The following is a 27,925-nucleotide window of genomic DNA, read 5'->3' as shown; positions in this document are numbered from 1 at the left end:
ATTACAATAATAATGATGATGATGCTTGATGATTATTAAAGAAAAAAATAAAACAATACAATAAAAATAATCACATCCCTGATCTAAATCAGAATTGATTTTGATGTGTTAACTCTTAATGGCTTGATCATATTTGGAGACAATAAGAATCAATTCAACTCACTTTGTGTAGAATGCAACAAATTTCAGCTCGTCCAAATCCCCCTTGATGACGACATCATCAAAGCCATCTCCATAACCTTGACAAGAACATTTAAAGCACTTGAAATGCATCAGAGGAGCACTGATGCTGAAACTACGTCTGTCACTCTTCTAATCTAAACAAAGTGTGTTTTTCAATGTTTTTTTTTTTATGTATATTTTTAGTGCAAGAAGTATGTCATTACCTGCATATCGTATGCTTTTCCCAAACATGGCTGTCCAGAAATAAGGCACCGTTTTAATGTCTGAGGCCTTTCCCATCATGCTAAGGGCAGCCACTCTACCTGTGGTGAAAAATGAATGAAACATAATTCATTATTCATAATAAATGGAATCTTTGGTATTAGCAGCACATGAATACCTCCCAATGGGCTACAGGCCTTACCATGTACATGAGCCATTTGCCAGTGGGGTATGTTCACCTTCTTATTGCAACGTAAAGCTAGAGGGTACGTTACCACATCACCCCCAGCAAAAACCCCATCAATGTTTGTCTCCATGATCTGAAAGGGTTAAAGTATGCATATAAGTTTACTTGCGCGTTGTACTGTAGCTTGTGCTTTGTAGCTAATTATCATGAAATATTAAAGGTCATTGTAGTAAAACAACAATTTGACACACAAGCATGGGCAGATTAGCACAGGTTGCAGAAACACACATTCTGAACGTAAAAAGATATACAGTAAATGTGCTATAAGATGCGTTAACAGATGTACAGTACACATGGAGCAGCAGTGCAGAATGACTGAACCTTGTTGACTGTGATGAATCCTTTGGAGTCCATGTGCACTCCGCTCTGCTTCAGGAATGCTGTGGCTGGACTGGAGCCTAAACACATACACGTTTATGATCAGGACCCCGGCACAAGTTTGCATTTTTCATTGGGGCATGTTGTCACACGTTTTTTAAATATTTGCTTTTCTTTGTTTCATGAATTGTTTTGTATTTCATAATTGTTTTTAAATCTTGATTAAAGGCCTGGTCAATTGCGAGATTCCATTGTGACAACTAACTGTAATGCACATACAGTAATGTGACAACATGCCTCACTCTGTTCAGTGAATGATACACACATACAGTGCTCTCTCCCACCCTCAATACTACGACTGAATTGAGACCCTTGAGCAAGGCACCAAACCCCCAACTGCTCCCCTGTCACTGCTGCAATATGGCTGCCCACTGCTCCAGGTGTGTGTTCATGGTGTGTGTGCGTTCACTACTGTGTGTGTGCACTTGGATGGGTTAAATGTAGAGCACAAATTCCAAGTATGGGTCACTTTACTTTCACTTTTTCACTTTCAAACACACACATACATACATACATCCATATTAATATATATACTGGTATATATATATACATATGCTACTGGTCAAAAGTTTGTAATGTTTTTCAGGAGTTTCATATGCTCATCAAGGTTGCATTTATTTGATCAAAAATACATGGAAAAAATGTAAAATTGTGAAATATTATTATGATGTGAAATATATTTGAATATACACTAAAATCAAATTTATTCCTGTGATGCAAAGCTGAATTTTCAGCATCATTACTCCAGTCTTCAGTGTCACACGATCCTTCAGAAATCATTCTAATATGAAAAAAATTTGAATAAAAAGTTCATTTACATTAATATACGTTCATTTACAAAGAAGATCATTTACTTAACATAGAAAATGAAAAAAGAATGATTTCTGAAGGATAATGTAACACTTTATACTGGAGCACCGCAAAAGGTTGGCGGTTCAATTCCCAGGAAACACAATCTGAAAAAAAAAATGTATAGCCTGAATGCATTGTATGTCGCTTTGGATAAAAGTGTCCACTAAATGCATACATGTAAATGTATATGTACACTACCGTTCAAAAGAGTGGGGTCAGAAAGATAAAAAAAAAGAAATTAATACTTTTATTTAGCAAGGATACATTGAATTGGTCAAAAGTGACAGTTAAGACTTTTAGAATGTTACAACATATTTATATTTCAAATAAATACTGTTCTTTTTAACTTTTTATTCATCAAAAAAGCCTTAAAGAATTTAACAGTTTTCACAGAAATATTAAGCAGCACAACTGTTTTTAACATTGATAATAAGAAGAAATGTTTCTTGAGCAGCACGTCACGTATTAGACTGATTTCTGAAGAATCACGTGACACCGAAGACCAAAGCAATGATGCTGAAAATTCAGCTTTGCATCACAGAAATAAATTATAATTTTAATATATATTAAAATAGAAAGCGTTTTTTTATATATTAAAATTATATTCACAATATTAATGTTTTACTGTATATTAGATCAAACAAATGCAGAGACAAAACCTTAAAAAACCTAATAAAATATGTATTAACCCTTTCACGCATAGTGGTCACTACAGTGGACAGCTATTAAAAAAGCATTTTCTTGAATTTGCACAGGTTTTTATGGCAAAGTTGCACATCAATCTCTTCATTTTGACCCTGGTGCATCATCCTATAAATTGCAACCAAGTGGCAAGCCTTTGTGTTTCAATTTTTTCCCCCTCCAAACCGAGATGGCCAAGGGCCAGACAGACATGCAAAGTTGCTCCAGAATATCCACCCATTCCTTCTATCCTAGGAGACTCTTGTAGGTAAAAAAAAATATTGCAGCATAAAGCAATATCTAATGAGTCATATCACAGTAAATTTTTCCAAGTTTTGATTTTAGATTGAGAGAAAACTCTGATTAATCACATGTCCACTGTAGTGGACGTCATGCATGCAATGGCTTTATTTCAGCTACAATTCATAATTATAATGTGAATATTGTTTTTGAAATTTAAAAATTAAAAACTTAATATGCATTGATTTTTTCTACTGTAAATAAATGTATTTGTATTATTAAAATGTAATTTTCATTGACATCGAAAAAAGTCATGTGCTTACATAATGTATGACACTTGTAATGCATTACTTTACTTGTTAGATCAAAAAGTAATCTGATTTTATAATGCATGTTATTGTAATGCGTTTTTTACTAATAACATCAAAAAGTAATCTGATTACGTAATGCATGTTACTTTTAATGCATTTCTTTACTCATAACATCAAAAAGTAATCTGATTACATAATGCATGTTACTTGTAATGCGTTTCCTTTCTCATAACATCAAAAAGTAATCTGATTATGTAATGTGCGTTATTGTAATGCGTTTTTTTACTCATAACATCAAAAAGTAATCTGATTACGTAATGTGCGTTATTGTAATGCGTTTTTTACTCATAACATCAAAAAGTAATCTGATTACGTAATGTGCGTTATTGTAATGCGTTTTTTACTCATAACATCAAAAAGTAATCTGATTACGTAATGCATGTTACTTGTAATGCGTTTCTTTACTTGTTACATCAAAAAGTAATCTGATTAGGTAATGCACATTACTTGTAGTTAATTACTTGTTAGATCAAAAAGTAATCTGATTAGGTAATGCATGTTACTTGTAACACATTACTTTACTTGTAACATCAAAAAAGTAATCTGAATGGGTTATGCATGTTACTTGTAATGCATTGCCCCCAACACTGATCATTTCAGATGAGATTGAAAAAACGTATCGCTAGGTTTTCTCAGAGGAGGGCTATGATAGAAATGTGCATGTCCATCTTGAACATAATCAGAATTATCAGCTAATAAGGGTAAATCTCCATACTCTGGTGCACTGGAGGCTCCCTGAGTGGTTTCCACAGTTGTACCTTGACAGGCTGTAGAAAATTCTGATGGAATCACGTCCTCATGTTCTGATATCATAGATACGCGAAGTGCAACTTGTATGAAGTTGTATGAAGCATTGCAATATTTTGCATTTATATATTTTATAGTTTTCACATTATTTGATATAATTGCATTGATTAGTTTGTTAAATTCACATACTTTATCTGTTTGATTATTGTCTTATATTTAATACAGTATATCTTCAGTTTAAACCAACCGCATGCTGTCCACTCAAGTGGACATCTGAAGATCTCTTTGAAAAATTTGTAAAAAAATAAAATAAAAATCAATTCTTGTTTTTCATGCCCTAAGAGCAATAAAAACACATAGGAAAAAAATCCTGACTGAGGTTATCATAATTCATGCATGAAAGGGTTAATTAATTTTGTAGCCAAGACTATAATAGGACCTGAAATGGGAAAGTGAGAGAAAAAACAAAAAAGATGAGAAGGCAATTCAATAATAACAGAGACTCACCAATACCAATAACACAGACGTCAGCTCTCAAGACTTTGCCACTTTTCAGAACCACTTCTTTTAACTATCAAAAAAAAAAAAAAAAAATTCAGTTTAATATTTATGTCATAGTTGCCAATTACTTTTCTCAGTACTTTTTTTTTTAAGAAATGTTTATCAAACATTTTATTTCATAATAGATCACAGTTCTGCTTATTCTCAATTATGCATTTACTTTGCTGACTGTATGCTCACTTGTGTTATGAGAACTGGCCTTTTACCTCAAGACCAATCCATTACTGGAATATTTATTTGAAAATATTCAAATCTTAGCAGTGCTAAAACCAGGTGTAATTAATTAATCCACAAGAATGAGAGCAAAAGAGGGGGAGAGGGAGAGAGAGAGAGAGCCCTACACTTCACTGAACTTTTGTTTCTCTCACTTTCATGGTACCTGTCCATTATGCCCTTGCATCTCCGACACTTCGTTCAACATGTAAAACTTCACCCTGTTTGACTCGAACAACTGAGGAGAGAAACAAAATTAGAAAATTTAATTTAAAAATATTCTTTGAAAAAAGGGGTTTATTTTGGTTACAAGAAGGGATAATATACAGTCAGCGAGTAATTTTCACCCTATCAAAGTTAATGAAAAGTAAGACAACAGACTGATAACACAACATGGTAATTTTTATAATATAGCTGGGTATATTCCAAGCATGGCCGTCACTGAAATTCGATTTTTGAAACTTCATATACAAAAAAAGTCTGAATACCTCTGATGTACACCATTTAATTATTATTTAATGCTTAAACCTTCATATTATTTTTTATTTAATTCTGTTTATAGTAATTTTCTGTCACCTTCATCAAGGCTTTTCCCACTTTCTCTCCGAGTGCTTTACGGAATGGCACGGCCTCTATGCCGATCACAGACACTGAGTGAGCCTTATCTGTGAGAGCTGCAGCCACCTCCATGCCTGAACATAGAATCAGAATCAAAATCAGAATCAGAATCAGAAAGAGCTTTATTGCCCAAGTATGCTTGCTCATACAAGGAATTCGTTTTAGTGACATAAGCTTCCAGTACACAGACAAAAAATTTAATAAAATGCACATGTGTAAATATAAATAGACAAATATTGAAAAATAAATTGAAAAATAAATAAATTGTATGAATAGTTGGGCTGTAGATGTTAAAATGGAATAGAGTAGAATGAGATGCTGGGATGTACTATGATGTAGGTGGTAACAAATAAATATTAGGTTATTGCACACTTCATTGCATAAAGTGGGGAACATTTAACTGTTCATGAGGTAGATTGCCTCGGGAAGAAACTGTTCTTGTGCCTGGATGTCCTGGTATTTGTGGCTCTGCCGGCCAGATGGCAAAATTTCAAAAGGGGGATAATTTGAATATGAAGGATCCAGAGTGATTTTCTGAGCCATTTTTCTCACTCTGGGTGTATACAGTTCTTGAAGGGTTAACAGGGGAGCCAACCTCTTGTCTGTAAGCAGACTCATCACCATTCTGGATGAGACTGATGACTGTAATGTTGTCTGCAAACTTCAGGAGCTTGACCGAGGGGTCTTTAGAGGTTGGTGTACAGGGAGAAGAGCAGTGGGGAGAGAACACATCCCTGAGGAGCTTCGGTGTTGGTGGAGCGACTGTTTAACATGAATGTCCCCAGTCTCACTAGCTGTTGCCTATCTGTCAGAAAGTTGGTGATCCACTGACAGACAGAGCTAGGAACAGAGAGCTGGGTCAGTTTGGTCTAAAGGGCTGTTGGGATGATGGTGTTGAAAGCCGACCTAAAGTCCACAAACGGGATCCTCAAATAAGTTCCTGTTTTGTCCAGATGTTGCAAGATGAAGTGCAGTCCCATATTGACTGCATCATTCATGGACCTGTTCGCTCAGTAAGCAAACTGCAGGGGGTCCAGTGAGGGTCCAGTGATGTCCTTCAGATAAGCCAGAACCAGTTTTTCAAATGACTTCATGGCAACAGAGGTTAGAGCCACAGGTCTGTAGTTGTTAAGTCCTGTTATCTTGGGTTTCTTTGGAACAGGGATGATGTTGGAGCATTTGAAGCAGGAAGGGACTTTACACAACTCCAGAGATCTGTTGAAGATCTGTGAAAAGATGGGGGGCAGGTGGTCAGCACAGGTTTTCAGACAGACTGGTGTAACACCATCTGGGCCTGGTGTCTTTCTTCTTTTGTTCTTCCTGAAAACCTGGTAAACATTGTCCTCACTGATTTTAAGTTATTTATTTGCCTCAGTGCAGGGGGATGGTGTCTTGTAGTTTTTGAGTGGCTTTCAGACCTTTCCACACTGAAGCTGAGGTATTGGAAATGAACTGATCTTCAAACTTTTAGTTCCTTTTAGCCACTCTAATCTCCTTATTCAGTGTGTCCCTGGCCTGACTGAACAAGACTCTGTCCACATTTCTGTAGGCATCCTCTTTGGCCTGACAAAGATGTTTGAGTTTTGCTGTAAACCATGGCTTTTTTCATTTTTTAATGTAAATAAATAAATAAGTCCTGATAGAAATGCATATATCTCCACAGAAACTAATATTGGATGTTACAGTCTCTGTAAGTTCATCCAGATCGGTGGTAGCAGCTTCAAAAACACTCCAATCAGTGAGGTCGAAACAGGCTTTTAAAGCACACTCTGTTTCGTTGATCCATCTCTTTACAGTCTTTACTACAGGTTTAGCAGATTTATGTTTTTACCTATAATTATAAAACAGTTAATTTTAGACAGATAATTATTAAAACAGTGTCTGAGTGTTGTTGCTCCATCTCTGTTATCTGATCAGCTAATTTTTGCAAGGCTAGGCTAGGCTCACATGCGCTTGCGCTTGCGGAGGAATGTAAACACTAACGAGAATAATTGAGTGAAAATCCCATGGCGAACAGAATGGCTTGCAGTTAATAAAACCTTCCAGATCAGGACAGCACATCTTCTTTAACACAGTTACAACTGTACACCACCTTTCGTTGATGTAAAAGCATGTCCCTTCGCCACGTGATTTCCCCGCTGATTCTGCGTCACAATCTGTTCTAAATAGCTGAAAGCTGGGCAGATGGAGCACACTGTCCGGAATGGCGTCATTCAGCCAGGGTACCATGAAACACAAAGCAGCAGAGTGTGAGAAATCCTTATTTGCCCAGGAAAGAACACAGAGTAAAGATTTGCCAGATGGATGCTTGGCAACGGCGTGCGAAATCCGTACTTCCTGAGCTTGGCGAGCGTGCCAGCTCTCCTGCGAGTCCTGAAACATTTGATCAGCACCACTGCTCCACCGATAACAACGTTCAGCAAAACATCTAAATAATCAAAAACCGGTAGGACACTTTGTGGTGTTTTTTTCTGAATGTTCAGCAGTTAACCCTTGGTGAAACTGATTGAGTATGAAAAACAAATACAGGAAAAGCTAACAAAAACACTAAAACAACTGGAGAGCGAAGCACCTCAGCTGCCATGTGCAGCGCCATAAGCATGTTTTTCACAGCACATATAATCGTTATTTAACAGCACATAGAGTTTTTAACAGCACATATAATCGTTATTCATACTGAGGCCTCAAAAAATATTTGGATACACCTACTTGAAAAGTGTGCTTGTGCATCTTTAGAATACGTGTCACATGGTATTTTGTTGTCTAATGCAATGACACGGATTCATCTTTAATTGTGGCTTAAGAGTCTAAACACTTTTTAAACTATTATTATTTATCTACAAAGAGAATGTATACAATATATGTAAAATTTACATAAGCTCATACCAATAAACGAGGTTCCAACAATGACGGCATTCTTACTGCTGGCGAGAGTCGCGATGCTGTTGGCATCTTCTGGTGTACTGAGGTGAAACACATTTCCCACATCTTTGCCTTTGTAGCTGAGAGGTTTGGGTCTGTAAAATGGAACTTATTCATTAAAATACAAAAATAAAAATAAATGCATTTTTCATTCTTATAAACACTCTTCATAAGTTTGGGACTTAATATTTAATGTTTCTGAAAGATATCAATAGAAGTCTTATTTTTAATATTAAGGCTAATTATTATTATTATCAGAAGCCGTCATGATCCGGAACTCCTTCCGCTTAGCTCTGAGCAAGGGAAACTGTTAAGACTGGGTCTGCCCTTCTCTTTCAGTTCAAGCACAAGCAAACTACTGCTTTGATAGTTGACCCACATACTCAAAAGAACATTTCTACTCTCTACATTACCACAAATGTCAGTTCCCCATCCCTTTTGTGGCAAACTGCCACTCAAAAATCTCAGACCACTTCCCATCCGGCTTCAGGCTTGGAAAGCCATAACCGATGTATCAAGTTGGGTTCTATAAACCATAAAACAAGGTTACTCACTCCAGTTTGCTCTCAGGTCATCTCGCCTCAGAGGTATAATTCAAACTTTGTTACAATTTTCAAACTCTGCTTGCAAAAGGAGCAGTGGAAATGGTTCCTCTAGTGAACAGCAAATTAGGCTTTTACAGCTGTTACTTTCTAGTTCTCAAGAAAGATGGCGGGCTCAAGCCCATTCTTGTTCTCCACTCGCTTATGAGATGACCATTCAATATGTTGACTTTGAAAGCAGATCCTCACACAAATATGGCCCAGGGACTGGTTTTTATCACTGGAACTGAAAGCTGTCTACTTTCACAATCAGGTATCCCCTCATCACAGACCGTTCTTGAGATTTGCATTCGAGGCCATGGTTTGGCCTGCAACTGCAGTGGAAATGCAAACCGAGCCAATCTGCACCGTGCCATACTAAGCCGTGCCAAACCAAGTCGTACCACGCAGTGGAAAAGCGCCATTAGAAAGTATGTTGAGCCCTCTGGCCCATTTCAGCAATCAAAGAAGCTCTTTGTGTGCTTCAGAGGCTGCTCTAAAGGACTTACGGTTACGAAGCAGAGATTCACTGTATAGTGGATGCTATAGCCCTAGTTTATGGCTCTGCGGGCTAACAGTGTCCTATAAGAATGAGGGCCCACTCCACCAGGGAAATGGACTCCTCCTGGGCTTGGTCCAACAGGATTTCTATCGTTGATATCTGTGCGGCCACTGGCTGGCAATCTACCTTCACCAAGTATTATAACTTTGACATCTCTGCCCTCCAAGCATGGATTTTGTCTAAATTTACCTAATGCCCTCTATAAGTGGAGAAGTTTTTTTTTGTAGTCCACAGCCTAAGTGGCTTGGGTCTCATTATTAGCTCATGCATACAGGAGCCCTCAGTATGGGCACTCCGTGGCTAAGCTTGCAGAGCGGCTTCATTCTGCACTCTCTTTAAAGCACCACACAATTGGATGCGTTTCCCATAAGCATGTAACTCAACAGTAAAGACCATTTGAAAGGGAATGCTCCAGTTACTAACGTAACATCAGTTCCCTGAGATAAGGGAAAGAGTGCTGCGTAAGCTGCTGTGCTATAAGGCTACAAGCGAGTAGATGACTGCCATCAGTCGAAAAATTCTGACAAAATGGCGCTCATGGCTGACTTACATAGCAGTCAGCTCCACCACTTTTGGCAGGTTGAAGTGCTTTTGGTTCATACAGCTACACGAACATGAACAAATCAGACTACAGTATCAGAGTAAACAGGAGTTTCCCCATAAGTGTGTAACAGAACACTCATTCCCTTATAGCAGGGAACTGAGTTTATGTTATTAACTGGAGCATTTACCTGCTCCCTGTGGCAATGAAGAGTTTTCGGTACTCCATTTTAAAACCATCCCGAAATGTCACAGTCCGTGTCTTCAGATCTAAAGAGACAACCTGTGAAGAAACATATGGCAATTTGTAACATATGGCAATTATGGCAAAATGTAATATCACGGATTTACACATCAGTTATTTAAACAGTGTCATTTCAGTAACGGTACCAAAAATATAATTGAATACTTGGTGTTTCAAAACACTATTGTATTACCATCTGAAACCATCTCTGTACAATGGTACCACCACAATGTGTAATGGTTAAAAAACAGAGTAGACACATTTATAAATGTTTTCCTCAGTAAATTAAGTAAACATTTCAGGTTAAGTCTTCTCACCTCTTTCTCTAATAGTATCTCTATGTCGTGCATCCGAAAGAAGTCAGATGAGCGCAGCTGAAGCTGCTCAGCTGTGCTCTCTAAACACTGAAGAAATGAGGGATGGGCATTAAATCAATATCATACTTGCTGGATTTTAGCACACATGTGTGGTCAAAATAAAACCTTCTGTTGTAAAAGTATGTTAATTTTATATGGTAAAACTTTGTTCTCATCCTGTTCTATGGACTGTTCTGTGTACAAACCTTACTCAGTTTAGGCCTGTCATAAGGCAGATGTTTGTCCATGGTGCACATCACTATACGATCAGTAAAACCCTCCTGCCTCAAAGTCTCAGCGCAGACCAGACCAGCAGGACCTAGAGAGAACATCGACAGAGGTCAAGAGGAGCATTGTAAGGTGTCATCTTCATCTTGAACTCGAATCTGAATATAAATGCAAGATTTTATTTAATGCTTTGGATCTTATCTTTTAGACTTTATCTTTATTTTTACTTAACCAGTAATTGTATTGTGTTATGTTTAAAGATGGCATGGACCTATCAAGTCTGTTCCAAATGTAGAAATTCAGTAGCTTATCTAGGCTGCCACACATAAAAGAAATACAAAATAAATAAAAAAATAAAATCAGTTTTTGGACTAGAAATAATGTGTGCCTTTCCTTTGGCGTGTGTTGCTTTTGGACAGTGTTTTCTCTACTTCCTGTTGGACTTCTGTAGCTAATCGTAGCTCTGTGTAGCTGTTTTTATTTTTTTCTCTAGAATCTTTATCTAACTATCACACTCTGTTTTTTTAAAGTGATAAAATATAACTTAATTCACACGATATTTCTGATATTATCGATCAATCTTATCAGATTAATTTTGATCGTTCACTTTTATTTTATATCCGTGAGTGCAGTACACCTGGAAAGCGTTAGCACTCGTTAGCTTATCATTAGCGTTTTCATTCGAACCTATCACTGTTTTCTTTTCTCCTCTCCTCTCTCGCTCCAGTTTTTCACAAGTTCATCAAACAACCGCAGTAAGAATATTTCATCAAGCACGGTGAATAATGGCTTCTCCTGCTATTGTTATTTGCACCTCTTGCCACATGTACAGTTTATCTATCTCTGTCGCAAATGAGCGATTCACATGTGATAAATGCAGGGAAATAGTTAGGCTGACAGAGAAGATTTCAGAATTAGAGACACGCATCCAAACTTTAATTGAGGACAGTAAGAATGTTAGGGCTCTAGATACGGCTTTGGATGCGTCTAGCTCAGGGATTCCTGTACATTGTTCGGTTCCGGCAACAGAGCCCCTGCAGCAGGGCAACTGGGTGACAGTGAGGCAGCGTAGTCGTGGGTCAAAACACCGCTCTTCTGTTCCGATCAAAACATTAAACAGGTTCTCCCCACTCAGTGATGCACCCACTGAGAAACCTGATGAAAGTGCTCTAGTTATTGGTGATTCTATTGTATGGAACGTGAATATAGAGACAGCAGCCACCAGTCAAATGTTTACCGGGAGCCAGAGCGCCTGACATCTTGGCAAATTTAAAAGGGCTGGCTAATGCTAAACATAAATACAGTAAGATTGTTAGTCATGCCGGCGCTAATGATGTTCGACTTCGCCAGTCAGAGATCACTAAAAATAACATTAAAGAGGTGTGTGAACTAGCAAGCATGATGTCAGACACTGTAATATGCTCTGGTCCCCTCCCTGCTTACCTTGGTGACGAGATGCATAGCAGATTGTCATCACTCAATGGCTGGATGTCTAAGTGGTGACCACAGAATAACATTGGTTTCATAGACAATTGGACGAGCTTTTGGGGCAGACCTGACCTGTTGAAAAGAGATGGTCTTCATCCCTCCTGGGGTGGCGCCACTCTTCTCTCTAGAAATATGGCAAATAGTCTTAGTGTTTATACTTGACTAACTGGGGCCCAGGTCAGGAAGCAGACAGACTGGCTAAACTGACCGTCTGCTAGCTGCCTCACGTCACAGAGCTCAGTTAATTCTCAGCATATAGAGACTCTTTCACCTAGATATCACACTTTAGAGACTGTGTCTGTTCCCCGAACTAGAAAATACAAAAAAATTGTAAAGTTAAGATTAACAATTTAATTGAGGTTCAACAAATAAAAAACATATGCAATATGGATAAACAAATGATAAAGCTTGGCTTATTGAATATCAGATCCCTTTCTACAAAAACACTTTTTGTAAATAATATTATCACTGATCATAATATAGATGTGCTCTGTTTGACAGAAACCTGGCTAAAACCTGATGATTACATTATTTTAAATGAGTCCCCCCCCCCCCCCCCCCAAGATTACTGTTATAAACATGAGCCGCGTCTAAAAGGCAAAGGGGGAGGTGTTGCTTCAATTTATAACAACATTTTCAGGATTTCTCAGAAGGCAGGCTTCAAGTATAACTCGTTTGAAGTAATGGTGCTTCATATAACATTATCCAGAGAAACAAATGTTAATGATAAATCCCCTGTTATGTTTGTACTGGCTACTGTATACAGGCCACCAGGGCAACATACAGACTTTATGGTGATTTTAATATCCATGTTGATATTGAAAAAGATGCATTGGGATCAACATTTATAGACATTCTGAACTCTATTGGGGTTAGACAACACGTTTCAGGACCTACTCATTGTCGAAATCATACTCTAGATTTAATACTGTCACATGGAATTGATGTTGATAGTGTTGTAATTATGCAGCCAAGTGATGATATCTCAGATCATTATTTAGTTTTGTGCAAACTTCATATAGCCAAAATTGTAAATTATACTTCTTGTTACAAGTATGGAAGAACCATCACTTCTACCACAAAAGACTGCTTTTTAAGTTTTCTTCCTGGTGTATCCAAATTCCTTAGCATATCCAAAACCTCCGAACAACTTGATGATGTAACAGAAACTATGGACTCTCTCTTTTCTAGCACTTTAAATACAGTTGCTCCTTTACGCTTATGGAAGGTTAAGGAAAACAGTTTGACACCATGGTATAATGAGCATACTCACACCCTAAAGAGAGCAGCCTGAAAAATTGGGCGCAGCTGGAGGAAAACAAAACTAGAGGTATTTCGTATTGCTTGGCGGGAAAGTAACCTATTCTACAGAAAAGCATTAAAAACTGCTAGATCCGATTACTTTTCTTTTCTTTTAGAAGAAAACAAACATAACCCCAGGTATTTATTTGAAACAGTGGCTAAATTAATGAAAAATAAAGCCTCAACAAGTGTTGACATTTCCCAACACCACAGCAGTAATGTTTACCACACCACAGCAGATTTTAGTTTACTTCTAAAATCGATACTATTAGAGATAAAATTGCAACCATTCAGCCGTCAGCTACAGTATCGCATCAGAGAGTGCACTATAGACCCCCTGAGGAACAGTTCCACTCATTCTCTACTATAGGAGAGGAAGAATTGTATAAACTTGTTAAATCATCTAAACCAACAACATGTATGTTAGACCCTATACCATCTAAGCTCCTAAAAGAGGTGCTTCCAGAAGTCATAGATCCTCTTCTGACTATTATTAATACCTCATTGTCATTAGGATATTTCCCCAAAACCTTCAAACTGGCTGTTATTAAGCCTCTCATCAAAAAACCACAACTTGACCCCAAAGAACTAGTTAATTATAGACCAATCTCGAATCTCCCTTTTCTATCCAAGATACTAGAAAAGGTGGTATCCTTACAATTATATTCCTTCTTAAAGAAAAATGGTATATGTGAGGATTTCCAGTCAGGATTTAGACCGTATCATAGTACTGAGACTGCTCTCCTTAGAGTAACAAATGATCTGCTCTTATCATCTATTCGTGGGTGTATCTCTCTATTAGTTTTATTGGATCTTAGTGCTGCGTTTGACACAATTGACCACAACATTCTTTTGCATAGAGTTGAACACTTTGTTGGCATTAATGGAAGTGCATTAGCATGGTTTAAATCGTACTTATATGACCGCCATCAGTTCATAGCAGTGAATGAAGATGTATCATATCGATCACAAGTGCAGTATGGAGTACCTCAAGGCTCAGTACTAGGGCCGCTACTCTTCACGCTTTATATGTTACCCTTGGGAGATATCATCAGGAAACATGGTGTTAGCTTTCACTGTTATGCTGATGATACTCAGCTCTATATTTCTTCGCGACCCGGTGAAACACACCAATTTGAAAAACTTATGGAATGCATAGTCGATATAAAAAACTGGATGACGAGTAATTTCTTACTGCTAAATTCTGAAAAAACAGAGGTGTTAATTATAGGACCTAAAAACTCTGCTTGTATTAACCTAGAACACTGTCTAAGACTTGATGGTTGCTCTGTCAATTCTTCGTCATCTGTTAGGAACCTAGGTGTGCTATTTGATCGCAATCTTTCTAGCATTTGTAAAACTGCATTTTTCCATCTCAAAAATATATCTAAATTACGGCCTATGCTCTCAATGTCAAATGCAGAAATGTTAATCCATGCATTTATGACCTCAAGGTTAGATTATTGTAATGCTTTATTGGGTGGTTATTCTGCACGCTTAGTAAACAAACTACAGCTATTCCAAAATGCAGCAGCAAGAGTTTTTACTAGAACCAGGAAGTATGACCATATTAGCCCGTTCCTGTCAACACTGCACTGGCTCCCTATCAAACATCGTATAGATTTTAAAATATTGCTTATTACTTATAAAGCCCTGAATGGTTTAGCACCTCGGTATTTGAATGAGCTCCTTTTACATTATAATCCTCTACGTCCGCTACATTCTCAAAACTCAATATCAAATCAGAAAGAATACCAAAATCAACTGCGGGCGGCAGATCCTTTTCCTATTTGGCGCCTTAACTCTGGAATAACCTACATAACATTGTTCGGGAGGCAGACACACTCTTGCAGTTTAAATCTAGATTAAAGAACCATCTCTTTAACCTGGCTTACACATAACATACTAATATGCTTTTAATATCCAAATCCGTTAAAGGATTTTTAGGCTGAATTAATTAGGTAAACCGGAACCGGGAACACTTCCCATAACAGCCTATGTACTTCCTACATCATTAGAAGAATGGCATCTAAGATAATATTTGTCTGTTACTCTCTTATTCCGAGGTCACCGTAGCCACCAGATCCAGTCTGTATCCAGATCAGAGGGTCACTGCAGTCACCCGGATCCAGTACGTATCCAGACCAGATGGTGGATCAGCACCTTGAAAGGACCTCTACTGCCCTGAAAGACAGCGGAGACCAGGACATCAAGAGCCCCAGATACAGATCCCCTGTAAAGAGCTTGTCTCAGAGGACCAGCAGGACAAGACCACAGGAAACAGATGATCCTTCTGCACGATCTGACTTTGCTGCAGCCTGGAATTGAACTACTGGTTTCGTCTGGTCAGAGGAGAACTGGCCCCCCAACTGAGCCTGGTTTCTCCCAAGGTTTTTTTTCTCCATTCTGTCACCGATGGAGTTTCGGTTCCTTGACGCTGTCGCCTCTGGCTTGCTTAGTTGGGGTCACTTCATCTACAGCGATATCGTTGACTTGATTGCAAATAAATGCACAGACACTATTTAACTGAACAGAGATGTCATCACTGAATTCAATGATGAACTGCCTTTAACTATCATTTTGCATTATTGACACACTGTTTTCACTGTAGCAGGAGTGGAACTCTGTACAAGCCTAGAGTGGCTTCGTTCCCTCCTTGCATAGTTTTGTACTTGTACTAAACGTGCTAAACAAATCGTAAACGTAAAAACGTAACTTTTCCTAATGAATGTTGTTCTGTTGCTTTGACGCAATGTATTTTGTTTAAAGCGCTATATAAATAAAGGTGACTTGACTTGACTTGACTTCTGTCATGGCATGTAAATGTACATTTAATAGTACATTATCCAGTTTAGTTACCCATATTTAGATAGACAAAGGCTTTTCACACTTGAAATAGTTAAACCTGGGTCATTCAAAACCTGGGGTAACAATTAATGAATTAATGAATTAATTCTTGAGTATTCACCAGCTTATGTTTCAGCTACACATATAAGCTGTATAAAGGTTTACTACTCAAACATTGTAGGGCGAATTCACCAAATAGTAGGCACACATTATTACAGTGCAAAAACTACATATTACCAGCAATCCAGTTTAACCTCATAATGGCACAGTGCCATGAGTGCTTAAATTAAATCATTGTTATTCTTTACAGAGTAAACCATTTCTGTGTACATTAGACTTATTACAGATTGAACCTTATTTAAAGAAGTCAGCACTATTTGCATGGTGCAACTTTTTTGTCAAAATTTAAGATAAATATCTGTGTATGTTTTTTAAGTATCATGGATTGGAGATTATTCCTGTATAGCAACACAAACAGGGCATGGAAATAAATAACACTTAGTGAATATACCCCTATGTTATTGCATTTAATCTCATTTTATAGCATTATGGCAGCAACCTGATCCAATAATGAGAATGTGGCTGAATCCAGTGCTGGAATTGATGACAGCTGAACATTTTGACATGGCCTTTGACCGCCGCTGAGTCTGAAGGGCCTGTCAGGAAACAGATGATTCCCCACATCACCATTTACAACTGTTGTTAAATATAACTCTCTTTACACACACACTTCAGAGAAAGAGAGACTCTTCACCTGCTTGTCTGCACTTATTATTACCTTCTCCTTTTCGACTCTGACCTGAAATAGTGAGAAAAATGAATTGACTTGACAGATTATTACATAACAGGGATTACGAAAGCACCCCCGCTGCTGACACATACTGAGGTTTATTTTCTCTACTCTGATGAATTATATGCCCTCAGATGTATAAGGAGTATGTATTCCCACTATGTTTTGTCGGGAATATGCTTTTTTTTTTATAGGTCTCATTTACAAATTTTTGCACCTGCGAACATTCTCACACAAAAAGCATGATTAATCAAGTTAGTAAGTAAATAAATAAATGTTTTCTTAATATATGATAATAAAATTATATTTGTATTTATAATTATATTATATTTATATAAACTTACGAATTAATATTTATTTATTAATATTAATAGTATTCATATATTATGAATCATCAATGCAATAAGTTCAAATAAATAAATTAAAAAGTATTATTATTAATATATGCTAATAATATTATATATTATTTATTTTATATGTAAATAAATGCAGATTTATTTTATATAATATGAATATAATATGAGTCCTTACTAAGTTAACACTTATATTGTTTTCTAAATCAATCAAATTTAAAATAAACTCAAACTGCAAATATATTAACATTACAAGCCACATTTTTAGGAAGGCATAGCTTTAAGACTATATTTGTTCTATTTGTTCAGTCTGTAAGAACAAGAGGATGCAGTGAATGTTCAGAGAAGAACTTCAGGAGAGGTTAAAGAGGAACATGTGTTACCTGGAAGGTAGGCAAACTGTCTAGGCCAGGAAAATCCTCAATATCACCAGTAGTGATGTTAAAACATGCCCCATGCCAAGGACATCGCACATGCCCTTTTGACAGCACACCTGGAGGAGAATTGTTTTTAAATACAACTTATTACTGAAAGAACAACCTGTTTTGCTATTTGATAAGGCTTGTATAATAGCAGGGAGTTATAAAGTACTCTGAGAGCTACTGGCTATGGAATGCAGAGGACCAGGAGCGCTCCACAGGACATCCCTCACCTTTGACCAGTGGAGCACCATAATGTGGGCACTTGTGTCCCATGGCAAAGAATTCTCCATGTTCCTTAATGAGCAGAGCACGACCTGCCCCTAAATCCACCTCACGCATTCTGCCAAAAAACACAACACATTAGATCAGCACAGATTTAACATCCAAAACACAAAAAACGGATGCGTTCAAAAATAACTGAAGTGTGTTATTTTTGTGCCACCAAAAGATGGAAAAGAAACTGACATAAAAAAAACCTTTATATTTTAGTATTTTTTGGTTCTTAGCATTGATCCCAATCCATATGTTAGCGTATTCAAAAGGTTGACAATTTTACATTTTAGCAGATCTTCCGGGAAAAGAGATCAAAATATTGCTGATATCATTTCATGCTTATTACCATATGCAAACTTTAGTCCCAAAAATGCTCTATAGAATGAGAATGCCACCAGCTATCAATAATATGCAGAAAACAAACTGTTTTTGTTCTTAATTCTGATGTAAACTAAAGGCTAATAGCTAATTTACTGGCTCAACTTCTTGTTTTAATAGAACTTCTTTAATTTATATATATATAAATATACTATATTATTTAATGGTGTGTTTAAGGCTTTGAGGCCCCATTAAATGAATTTTAAAAAATCATTTGAATTGTTTGGTGTGATGTACTAAAGACATCTATACCGCAAAACTTATATTTACTAAAATAAAATATATATTTATTATTTATTTGATTTATTTTCTTGTTTTTTTTCCTAATGTATTAATATTCTTAACATATGAAATGTAAAATGTATGTTTTTAATTAAATTTTGTAATTTTTTCCTGTGATGGCAAGTCTAAACATTCTACATATAACATGCCGATTTGCTTCTCAAGAAACATGTATTACTTAAACATTCAGTTAAGAAAAGAAAATAGTTCTTAAACATTTTTTGTGGAAAATGTATTTTGTTTAAATCTTTTTTCATTAGCTCTAACTCAAACATGCACTCAAATATACAGGAACATGAAAATTCTGTATTGTATTGAAATCAGTAACTTACTGTCCATTCTCAAGGTCTTTCACATGGCAGACAGACGCCTCTATGTAATCTCTATGTTTGCGCTGTGGCCACAGTGTCATGGTGTCCTCATCTGAACAGTGTCCCATAGATCCATTTGGTCTGCATTCTGAAAATGGACTGGCCTTTCCATTAGGAGACATCAGGTCCACCTCCTTCTCTTTGTCCAAAAGAGTGAGCTCAACTTTGATCTCTACTGCAAAAAAAGAAACAAAAATTTGCTTGATATAAGCACAAGAGAATAACACACAATCACACGATTTTCTCTACTTCAGGAACTTCTAATTGATTTGTTCAGCTAAATTAAAATTTGATCCACAGTCATCTTTAAATATGTTGATAACACTTTATTAATTGTTCTTCAAGTGCACAGGCCTTAAAGGGATAGTTCACCCAAAATGACATTTCCATCATTAATTACTCACCCTCATGTCGTTCCAAACCCGTAAGACCTTCATTCATCTTTGGAACACAAATTAAGATATTTTTAATGAAATCCAAGAGCTTTCTGACCTTACATAGACAGCAATGCAATTATCACTTTCAAGGCCCAGCAAGATAGTAAGGACATCGTTTGACACGCGTTCACAAACTTGCTTGAATGTGGTAATTATGTCGCTGCCTATGCAGGGTCAGAAAGCTCTCGGATTTCAGCAAAAAATATCTTAATTTGTGTTCGGAAGATGAGCGAAGGTCTTAAGGGTTTGGAACAACATAAGGATGAGTAATTAATGACAGAAATTACATTTTTGGGTGAATTAAGTAAGGAATAATTGACGATGGGCCATTGAATTTTTTGAAAAATAATGCACACCCGAGGTGGTGCATTATTTTTCTAATAATTCCAACGGCTCGTCATCGATTATTCCGCTTATTCTACGGTTACCACACCTCAATACATCGATCAGATGATATATTTAAAGGGATTCGTTCGGTTTGTGTACTTAAATCTTTATTGTGAGTAGGATTTTTTTCCGGATCTCATCCAACGCCTCTTTTGCTGTTTCCAAAACATCATTTTAAAGTTGGTTATGGAGGCATGAGCCGTTGATAGCATTCTAATGCAGTTATTAATGAAGTTATTAGAAAGAGAGCGAGAGAGACAGAGACACACAGAGAAAGAAGAGAAGAGAGAGAGCACTTGTGTGAATTAGGCTGCAGCAGCGTCTCTAAACAGCGCTGTTATTACCTCGCTAGTGAGAAATGTCATGTGTATTTACTTTCGGAAATCATCTGTCATGTTGTTGTTTTTGTTAGTCCTGTAATTTAATTTATTACAGCTTCACTATGTGAAGTGATATGGAACTGTAATGCGGTCAGGAGAGCTGCCTGGATCTACCTTTGCCGTGCATTTCCCTGAAAATAATTGCACGCCTCAGAACATTCGCCAGCCAATCAGATTCAAGCATTCAATGGTCCTGTAGTATAAGACGCTATAATTTCATGTCTAATGATTTAGAAATGTAAGTGAAATTGAACCTAATACATAACAAATATAGTGCTATTTCTGTGTAGGAATAGAATTACAAAGCACCATTTTTAATGTCCACATTTTAATGTCTTTATAGAAAGCGACCATTACACCGGTCTCACTCTAGCTTTCTCTCTGTCTTGAAAAATGTGCTGAGGGCCTGCTTCTTATGCCTTAATCACACAGGAATTCACACCTGCTGAGTGAAGCTTAATTAAAATCAATGGAAAATCATGCAAGATGACTTGAGCCGGCAGAGGAAAGAAAAAGAGAGAAAACTCGCCTTGTTTTCAGTGACCGAATTGGGAAAATAACATCTGAAAGATTATTTAGTGGGCATACGTATCTGTAGGGTTCATCAATGAAACCACACTTTCATTCCCTTTTTCAGCCTACAAAGAAATAATCAGTGGACATAAACGATAAGCTTTAAATATAAAGATATGGTGATATATCAGTCATTTGAGCTTCATTTAAGTAATCCAGTGCTTTTTTCTTGCAATTTCGAGTTTATAACCACAATTCAGATGGTGTTTCTTGCAATTTTTGAGAAAAAAGTCAGAATTACCCACTATTTACGAGATGTTAACACACCAATTCAACCTTCGGCTGGAGTTTGATTGACATGCGATCTGAGCAATTAGTGTTAATGACCATTAACACTAAATCTGCCATTTTTGTCCGACAAACACACGGTTCACACGCCGTTTGAACTGAGGCACTACAGCGATCTGTCATGACACATTAAAAGAGCCACAAAATGGTATTGATTGCTTGAAAGTGTGAAAAAAAATTGAAAGCTGAGACTTTATTTCATACAAAAAGTAACCTGCTCTGTCTGTCAGTGTGCTGTCAATGTCCTCTTTACTCTGCAATGTATTTTTCATATATATATATATATATTATTTTTTTTTTTTAAATACATCTTCATATAATATAAAAAAAATCATTACATTACACAATACAATTCAGACATTTTTTAAATGAGGTTTCTTGAAAACAAAAGAAAAGAAAAAATATTTAGTCTTATTTATTTGGTCAGAAAAATACAGTAAAAACAGTAATATTGGAATTGTTATTACAATTTAAAATAACTGTTTTCTAATTTAATAAATTTTGAAATGTAATTTTTTCCTTTGATGGCAAAGCTGAATTTCAGCAGCCATTACTCCAGTCTTCAGTGATCCTTCAAAAATCATTATAATATGCTGATTTGCTGCTTGCATCACCGAACTAATCCTGTTGTTCCGACATGTTGTATGGTCATAACAGAATTGACAGACATGGTAATTTCTTACATAAGCTCCGAAGCACAGCGACTGACTTCAAAAGGCTACAGAGTTACAGTCTAGCTCGGGCCGTTCTGTCTTTCTCTGCACCCTCTGAAATCCAACACCCACAGTCACATTTACAACAGAGTCTTTGGACAGATGAAAGTTTATTCAGAGCCCCCTCCCCCAGACGCCACAGAAGAGAAACAGCGATACATTGTGAAACATTCGAAACCCAACTCATATTCCAATGTCTAATCCTCTTGAACACAGAACAATTAAGAGCATTAAAATTCCACCTGCACTAAAGGAAAGCCACATCACAACAGCAGTCAGGGGCCATGTTAACTGATCTATGTATAAGGTGGAGACACAAGGCGCAATTATTACAGGATTTAATCAACAGGGCACGCTATACAGATTAAGGGTTTTCAATATACTGTAAGTGAGTTCATCACCTGGTTTGGGTTTGGAGAGGCATCCTCCCATGGTGGGCCCAGAGTGAAGCCAGATGGCCCGATGAGAGAGAAGCCCAGGTTGGGTGTTAGCAGAGCTGGGCCGATCAGACTCACAGGGTGGGCCACAGGGCCTGGAAAAGGTGGAAGCAGCGCTGCAGGGGCGATGTTTGGGCCTGTTGGGCCCACAAGGCCATCTTAGAGATCAGCGACTATACATAACACACAGCCTGAGAAAAGACAACATATAATATTTAACTATAATTAGTTATTCACCACTGCTTTGCTATTATTGACTAGTGTTTTGGGGGCTGAGGTGCTGGTTTACTTTTCTAGCCAAACAGCTCTATCAGGTTAGTTTTGCTGGTGAGCAAATAAACCTTACCAGACAAACATTAACCTGCCTAAACCAGTCTGAATCAACATTCAAAATTGTCATTTATTTTCCCCCAGCAAAGCCAAAATTACTTAAAATACATTATGTAATATGACTATGTTCAAGCATCAGAACATAATTTTTTTCTAGCCAAGTTTAGACCACTTTCACTAACTTTGCAGGGGCTACATACAAAGTTAAATTTAACCACACAAACACACTGAAAATACCCAGGTCCATTTTCAGGATTTACCCTTAAATTTACTGACAATATTACTGAATATAAAAAATCCATTTGCATTTTGGTCTGAAGGTCATGTGATGGCCATCTGAAGGTCAAGTTTGGTAAAGACTGGACAAACTTTGCCGGTGTAAAAAACATTCCCATTGAGTCATTGTCCATGACTGATTCGCATGCCAGTCTTTAAACATGCAGCTATTTAGCTGTTGCACAAACAGTCTTCAGATGTTTATGTCAAGGCTAATCAAATGCAAGTGTAGATGATGATGGGAACCCAGCCAGCCAACAAAATGCAACATCAAACGGTTCATATCAACTTGCTTCATTTTATTGCAAATCAAATTTATTTTTATTGCAAATACCCTTGCTAATTTATTATAATGCAAATCAAGAAAACTGCATTTTTTGACATTGATCTATCGTTTCTGTGTCCATAGTGAGCAGGACAGTGCATTCAGAAGTCCCTTTGGAGAAATGCAAGAATCAAGGAGTGGAGCAGGAACACAACTGTTCCTGTCAGATAAGTAATAATAAAGGTCAAGGTTTAATGTTTTTGTTAAAACAATTTCTCATATCCAAGTTTACTGTGACTGAATATATAGATATATTTAAAGCAAAGAATAAGTTTAGACAAAGAAATTGAGTTATAATGGTGTTTGATAGTCAAAAACTAATATGTCTTTGGGGTGTGGGGGGGGACAGACTAAGGAACAACAAAGGGTGTGTGTTTACATATGCATGAGCATGCATCTTAAACACACCAACTCTATTTGTCCTCAGTTTTCCACTTAAAACTTGTTTCAGTTAACCATTTCCCTCACTGACATCTGAATTGTTCTTTCACGGATACTTCTTGTTTCATAGCCTTTAAAGTACTGTCTGTTTACCCACAACATTTTTAGGGATGAAACAGGCTTAAAAATCTAAATCACTGCTTTCAGCCTCATATAACTTGAGCTTAAATGCTTCAGCATCAGGGCCTCAGCGTAAGAGCCACTTGATATTCACATCACACCCAAAGGTCTGTGAAGTGGCGAGTAATAAACCAAAGTTTGCAAATGTTCCACAAACAAAACAGGAGCAGAAACAGAACCTTTAAACCACAAGCTTTGAGTGCTGCTACATTAAATATATTTAATGATCATCTGGTTGTGGTACACCTTTTGAAGCAAATTACATAAAAAGGTGAGCAAGAAATAAAATAAACAGAATTCACTCTCTTGGCACTACATTCTCCTCTCGTCTCTCTCTGATATCTGCCTTGTTGTTTGGTATTTAGAGATGCAGTATGAAAAACACATACTTTTAACAATTCCAAAAGCACGCCTGAAACAAACAGCAAAAAATAGACTGCCTCCCTCTTCCTGCTGGCAGAAAAAAAGCAATTTCTGCTATTCTAGAAAAATTGATGAAAATCTCCATAGCAACTGTGAATCTGTCTAAGCTGTGAACAATGCATTATGGTTTATGGCTTACATGAAGGTAAATAAATTTTATTCCAGTCACGCTCTTGCTCATACCTCTGTCCTTTTACTTTTTATAAGAATATATTGATCAATTACAATAAACCTGCATCTCACTAAAAGCTACTCTACTCATACTCTTAAGGTAGGGTAGGGTGAATCTTAAAAAAGTGTGACATGACGTAATCAAGTATGGTGTCCCATACTCGGAATTTGAACTCTGCATTTAACCCATCCAAGTGTACACACACAGCAGTGAGTAGAGTACACACACACACTTTTTATTTTATTGCATTGCAGTAATGTTAAATAGAGAGGCAAACACACTTAAGTGTCAAAATTACAGTGCAAAACATTTTAAAATAGGTTATACTCAAGAAAAATATAAGTTGGACATGTCCTTGATATGTTGCATTAGATTAATCCATTAATTTACAACATTGTTTGTCTGTTACAGTACTCTTTATTAGCAGAGGCTATTAACAGCACTGCATTGCCACAATGCCTTACTTACATTATAATGAATAGTGTCTCAGCACATTGTTGAATCAACTGCTGGTCTTTCTGGGCAGCAAGCCCTAAATATTTCACTTTTCCCCCTAAAGTAGGTTAATCAGATTTTCAGCCTTTACAACATGCGACACTGGTCTCCTTCTTGCTTACTGTTACATCTGTCCATAAGCCAAAAGCGAAAACTCTTTGTGGTAAACAAGCTGTCAGCCTCACTACCTTCCCTACATGTATATATACAGACATACCAGGAATTATTTAAATAGTAGCACCTAGTAGCAGCTGGGTTATGTAGGCAGTAATAAAGTGCATTATTTCCACATATGAAAGAGTGTGACACGTGACACTGAAGACTGGAGTAATGATGCTGAATATTCTGCTTCGCACAGGAATAAATAACATTTTAAAATATGTTCAAATAGAAGACAATGCTATCAAAATTGTAATATCACACAATATTACTGTCTTTGATCAAATAAATTCAGCCGTGTTGAGCAGAAGAGACTTCTTTCAAAAACAGTAAAAAAATCTTTCTTACCCCAAACTTCTGAACAGTATTTCAGTGTTATTGAATACCAATGTTATTCTGCTACTGATGATATTCTGTATGTCAACTAATGTCACATTTGTAAGGACTTTTAGGGGACACAGTCAATAGTCCATTAAGTCTCAAGAACTAGAGCAGTAATATTTTCTTACAGCAGTGTTCAGGACAAACACTGTCTCCCTCAGGAACATTATTGATCCTATAGACTTTCATTTTCTACTCCTGCTTATCCACCAAATCATTCAGTTGACAGTTGCAAGTTACAGCTCTGCTCACAATACTGCAATGTAGCAGCAAAACTGGCCTAAGACTGCATTATAACAGCAGCTCTGGCCTACCATCTAAAGCCACTTCATTAATACAAGCAACCCCATTCCAAACAAACAGCCTGCAAATGCATTTTCTCTCCTCCTGAAAGCCTTAGAGAGACACACACACACACATAGGTTTGTCACCTGGACTCTGACTGACACGCGAATACAAGGCAGCGCTATACAATGATGTGTTCCACAGTCATGACATTAGCACTGGATGATTTCAGCAACAACGTAACTCCACAGATGGAAGCATGTGTCAGCAGTTAGACTGTAGATATATGACAGCACTGGTTTTATCACACGGTGTCAATCATTCAGAAAACTCAAGAAAACAAACAACACAACAGTGTGCCATTCAGAAATGAACTGAGAATTAAATTAGCAGAAATTCATATAACTGCAATAAGTGTCATTTTTAAATAGAAACTTTGAGTGACCACTTGTCAAACCTTGTCTGGAAGTTGTAAAAAGTTTAAAAAGTCTTGAAATTTTTATTTTTATTTTTTTAAGAAATTAATGCTCAAATCAAAAAAAGATGCATTAAATTGATCAAAACTGACAGTTAAGACATTTAAAATGTTACAACTTTAACTTTCTTATCATCAAATAATCATGAAAAAGTCATTGTGGTTTCCACAAAAATATAAACATAAACACTGATGATAATAAAATCAGTATATCAGAATTATTTCTGGAAGATCGTGTGACACTGAAGACTGGGGTAATGATGCTGAAAATTCTGTTTTGCATCACAAGAATAAATTACATTTAAAAATAGAAATGTTAAAATGTAATAATATTTCACAATATTGATTTTATATATATAAATATATATATATATATATATATATATATATATATATATATATATATATATATATATATATTTTTTTTTTTTTTTTTTTTTTTTTTTTTAATAAATCAGCCATGGTGGATATTAGATTCCTTTAGAAAAACATTGAAAAAATCTGACTGATTCCACTGATTCTGTATTCATTTTTTTAAATACACTTCTTTGTATTTGGGAAATAACTTTAATTTTATGGATCAGGGAGAAAGAACACGCCATTTCCCATAATCTATTACCTGTATTGAATTTCTTTGAAGTGTTCAGTATATATTCCACTTCCTGTCATTCCAATTCAACTTCAATTTTCTCATGTTTCTCATTTAATACATCCAAGGTGACAGATCCTCTCAAAACCACCAAACAAGTAACCTCTGCACATTAAAAACATCCTTTGCAATGTTTTATTGACCAGCATCTAAGAAAATCACAAGGGGAATGTGATGCTCAAACAAAAGATTGCAGAAGATTTCAACATTCCCTAAGTAAAAAAAAGTGTCTTCTGGTTAAACATTAGGCCATTTGCCCTGATCACAAGAAGATAAAGTGTCTCCTGATCAAAGGAAGATAAATCAGAGTGTCAACACCACTGATCTATAATATATATAGATCAGTGGTCAACACTCACAACAAAGCAGAACCACAACTTAATGTTTGACAGTCTTCACCCTGCTCTCTCCTGTTTCCATTCTATGATATTTGTCACTAGTTTTATTCCACAACACAGTTAACCAGCTGCACTGCAGTCCAGATGTTTGATCAACATGCTGTGGGAATACAGGCAAAGCATCAAAGCATTGTTTGAGTGTTTACACCAGAACATTTGCATGTACCCTCAATCAGGGATGCCATACTGTAAGCAGTTCCTGCATGTATTTAGATGAATGGTTGGGCTGTACGAGCAAACAATGACGTGTTTGCACTTAGATAAATCATTTAGAGGCTTAAGTATCAGGAAACAGCAAACTGATATCTCCTGATTATAATGATTTATGATACATGCTAATTATTTTTATTAATGATGTAGACTGTAAAAGACAGCTTACAGGTTCTCATACCTATAACTCAAAAATGTATTGCATTTATTACAAGGCGCTCATTTCTAAAATAAAATAATATAATATAAAATCTATGCACTTTAGCAGACATGCATGCATTTGGCAGATGCTTTTATCCAAAGTGACCTAGAAAAGGAGAACAACAGCTATTTTATCAAA

General features: G+C 36.6%; 1 protein-coding gene across 2 annotated transcripts in view; it reads right to left on the bottom strand.

The window, feature by feature from the left end:
• LOC132139991 (apoptosis-inducing factor 3-like) overlaps positions 1 to 27,925 on the bottom strand; it is a 32,467-nt gene that overhangs the window by 2,769 nt on the left and 1,773 nt on the right. Inside the window, exons 2-18 of one of the 2 annotated variants that reach the window (XM_059548735.1) lie at positions 22,411 to 22,637; positions 19,193 to 19,403; positions 18,158 to 18,267; positions 17,889 to 17,998; positions 17,117 to 17,161; positions 16,922 to 17,018; positions 10,704 to 10,816; positions 10,459 to 10,545; positions 10,089 to 10,180; positions 8,179 to 8,309; positions 5,251 to 5,366; positions 4,841 to 4,912; positions 4,408 to 4,471; positions 953 to 1,029; positions 587 to 704; positions 387 to 485; positions 164 to 239 (exon numbers count right to left, since the gene is read on the bottom strand). In XM_059548735.1, the coding sequence (XP_059404718.1) occupies positions 164 to 239; positions 387 to 485; positions 587 to 704; positions 953 to 1,029; positions 4,408 to 4,471; positions 4,841 to 4,912; positions 5,251 to 5,366; positions 8,179 to 8,309; positions 10,089 to 10,180; positions 10,459 to 10,545; positions 10,704 to 10,816; positions 16,922 to 17,018; positions 17,117 to 17,161; positions 17,889 to 17,998; positions 18,158 to 18,267; positions 19,193 to 19,403; positions 22,411 to 22,441 (1,649 nt within the window). In that variant the 5' untranslated portion in view covers positions 22,442 to 22,637. Of the gene's footprint in view, positions 1 to 163; positions 240 to 386; positions 486 to 586; positions 705 to 952; positions 1,030 to 4,407; positions 4,472 to 4,840; positions 4,913 to 5,250; positions 5,367 to 8,178; positions 8,310 to 10,088; positions 10,181 to 10,458; positions 10,546 to 10,703; positions 10,817 to 16,921; positions 17,019 to 17,116; positions 17,162 to 17,888; positions 17,999 to 18,157; positions 18,268 to 19,192; positions 19,407 to 22,410; positions 22,638 to 27,925 lie in introns of both variants that reach the window. The other variant, XM_059548733.1, reaches the window with a different exon arrangement.

This window comes from Carassius carassius, chromosome 4 (genome assembly GCF_963082965.1).
Source record: "Carassius carassius chromosome 4, fCarCar2.1, whole genome shotgun sequence".
In the NCBI taxonomy this organism is placed as follows: domain Eukaryota; kingdom Metazoa; phylum Chordata; class Actinopteri; order Cypriniformes; family Cyprinidae; genus Carassius; species Carassius carassius.
The sequence above is the reverse complement of the archived record's forward strand: the minus strand, read 5'-3'. Positions and strand labels throughout refer to the sequence as shown.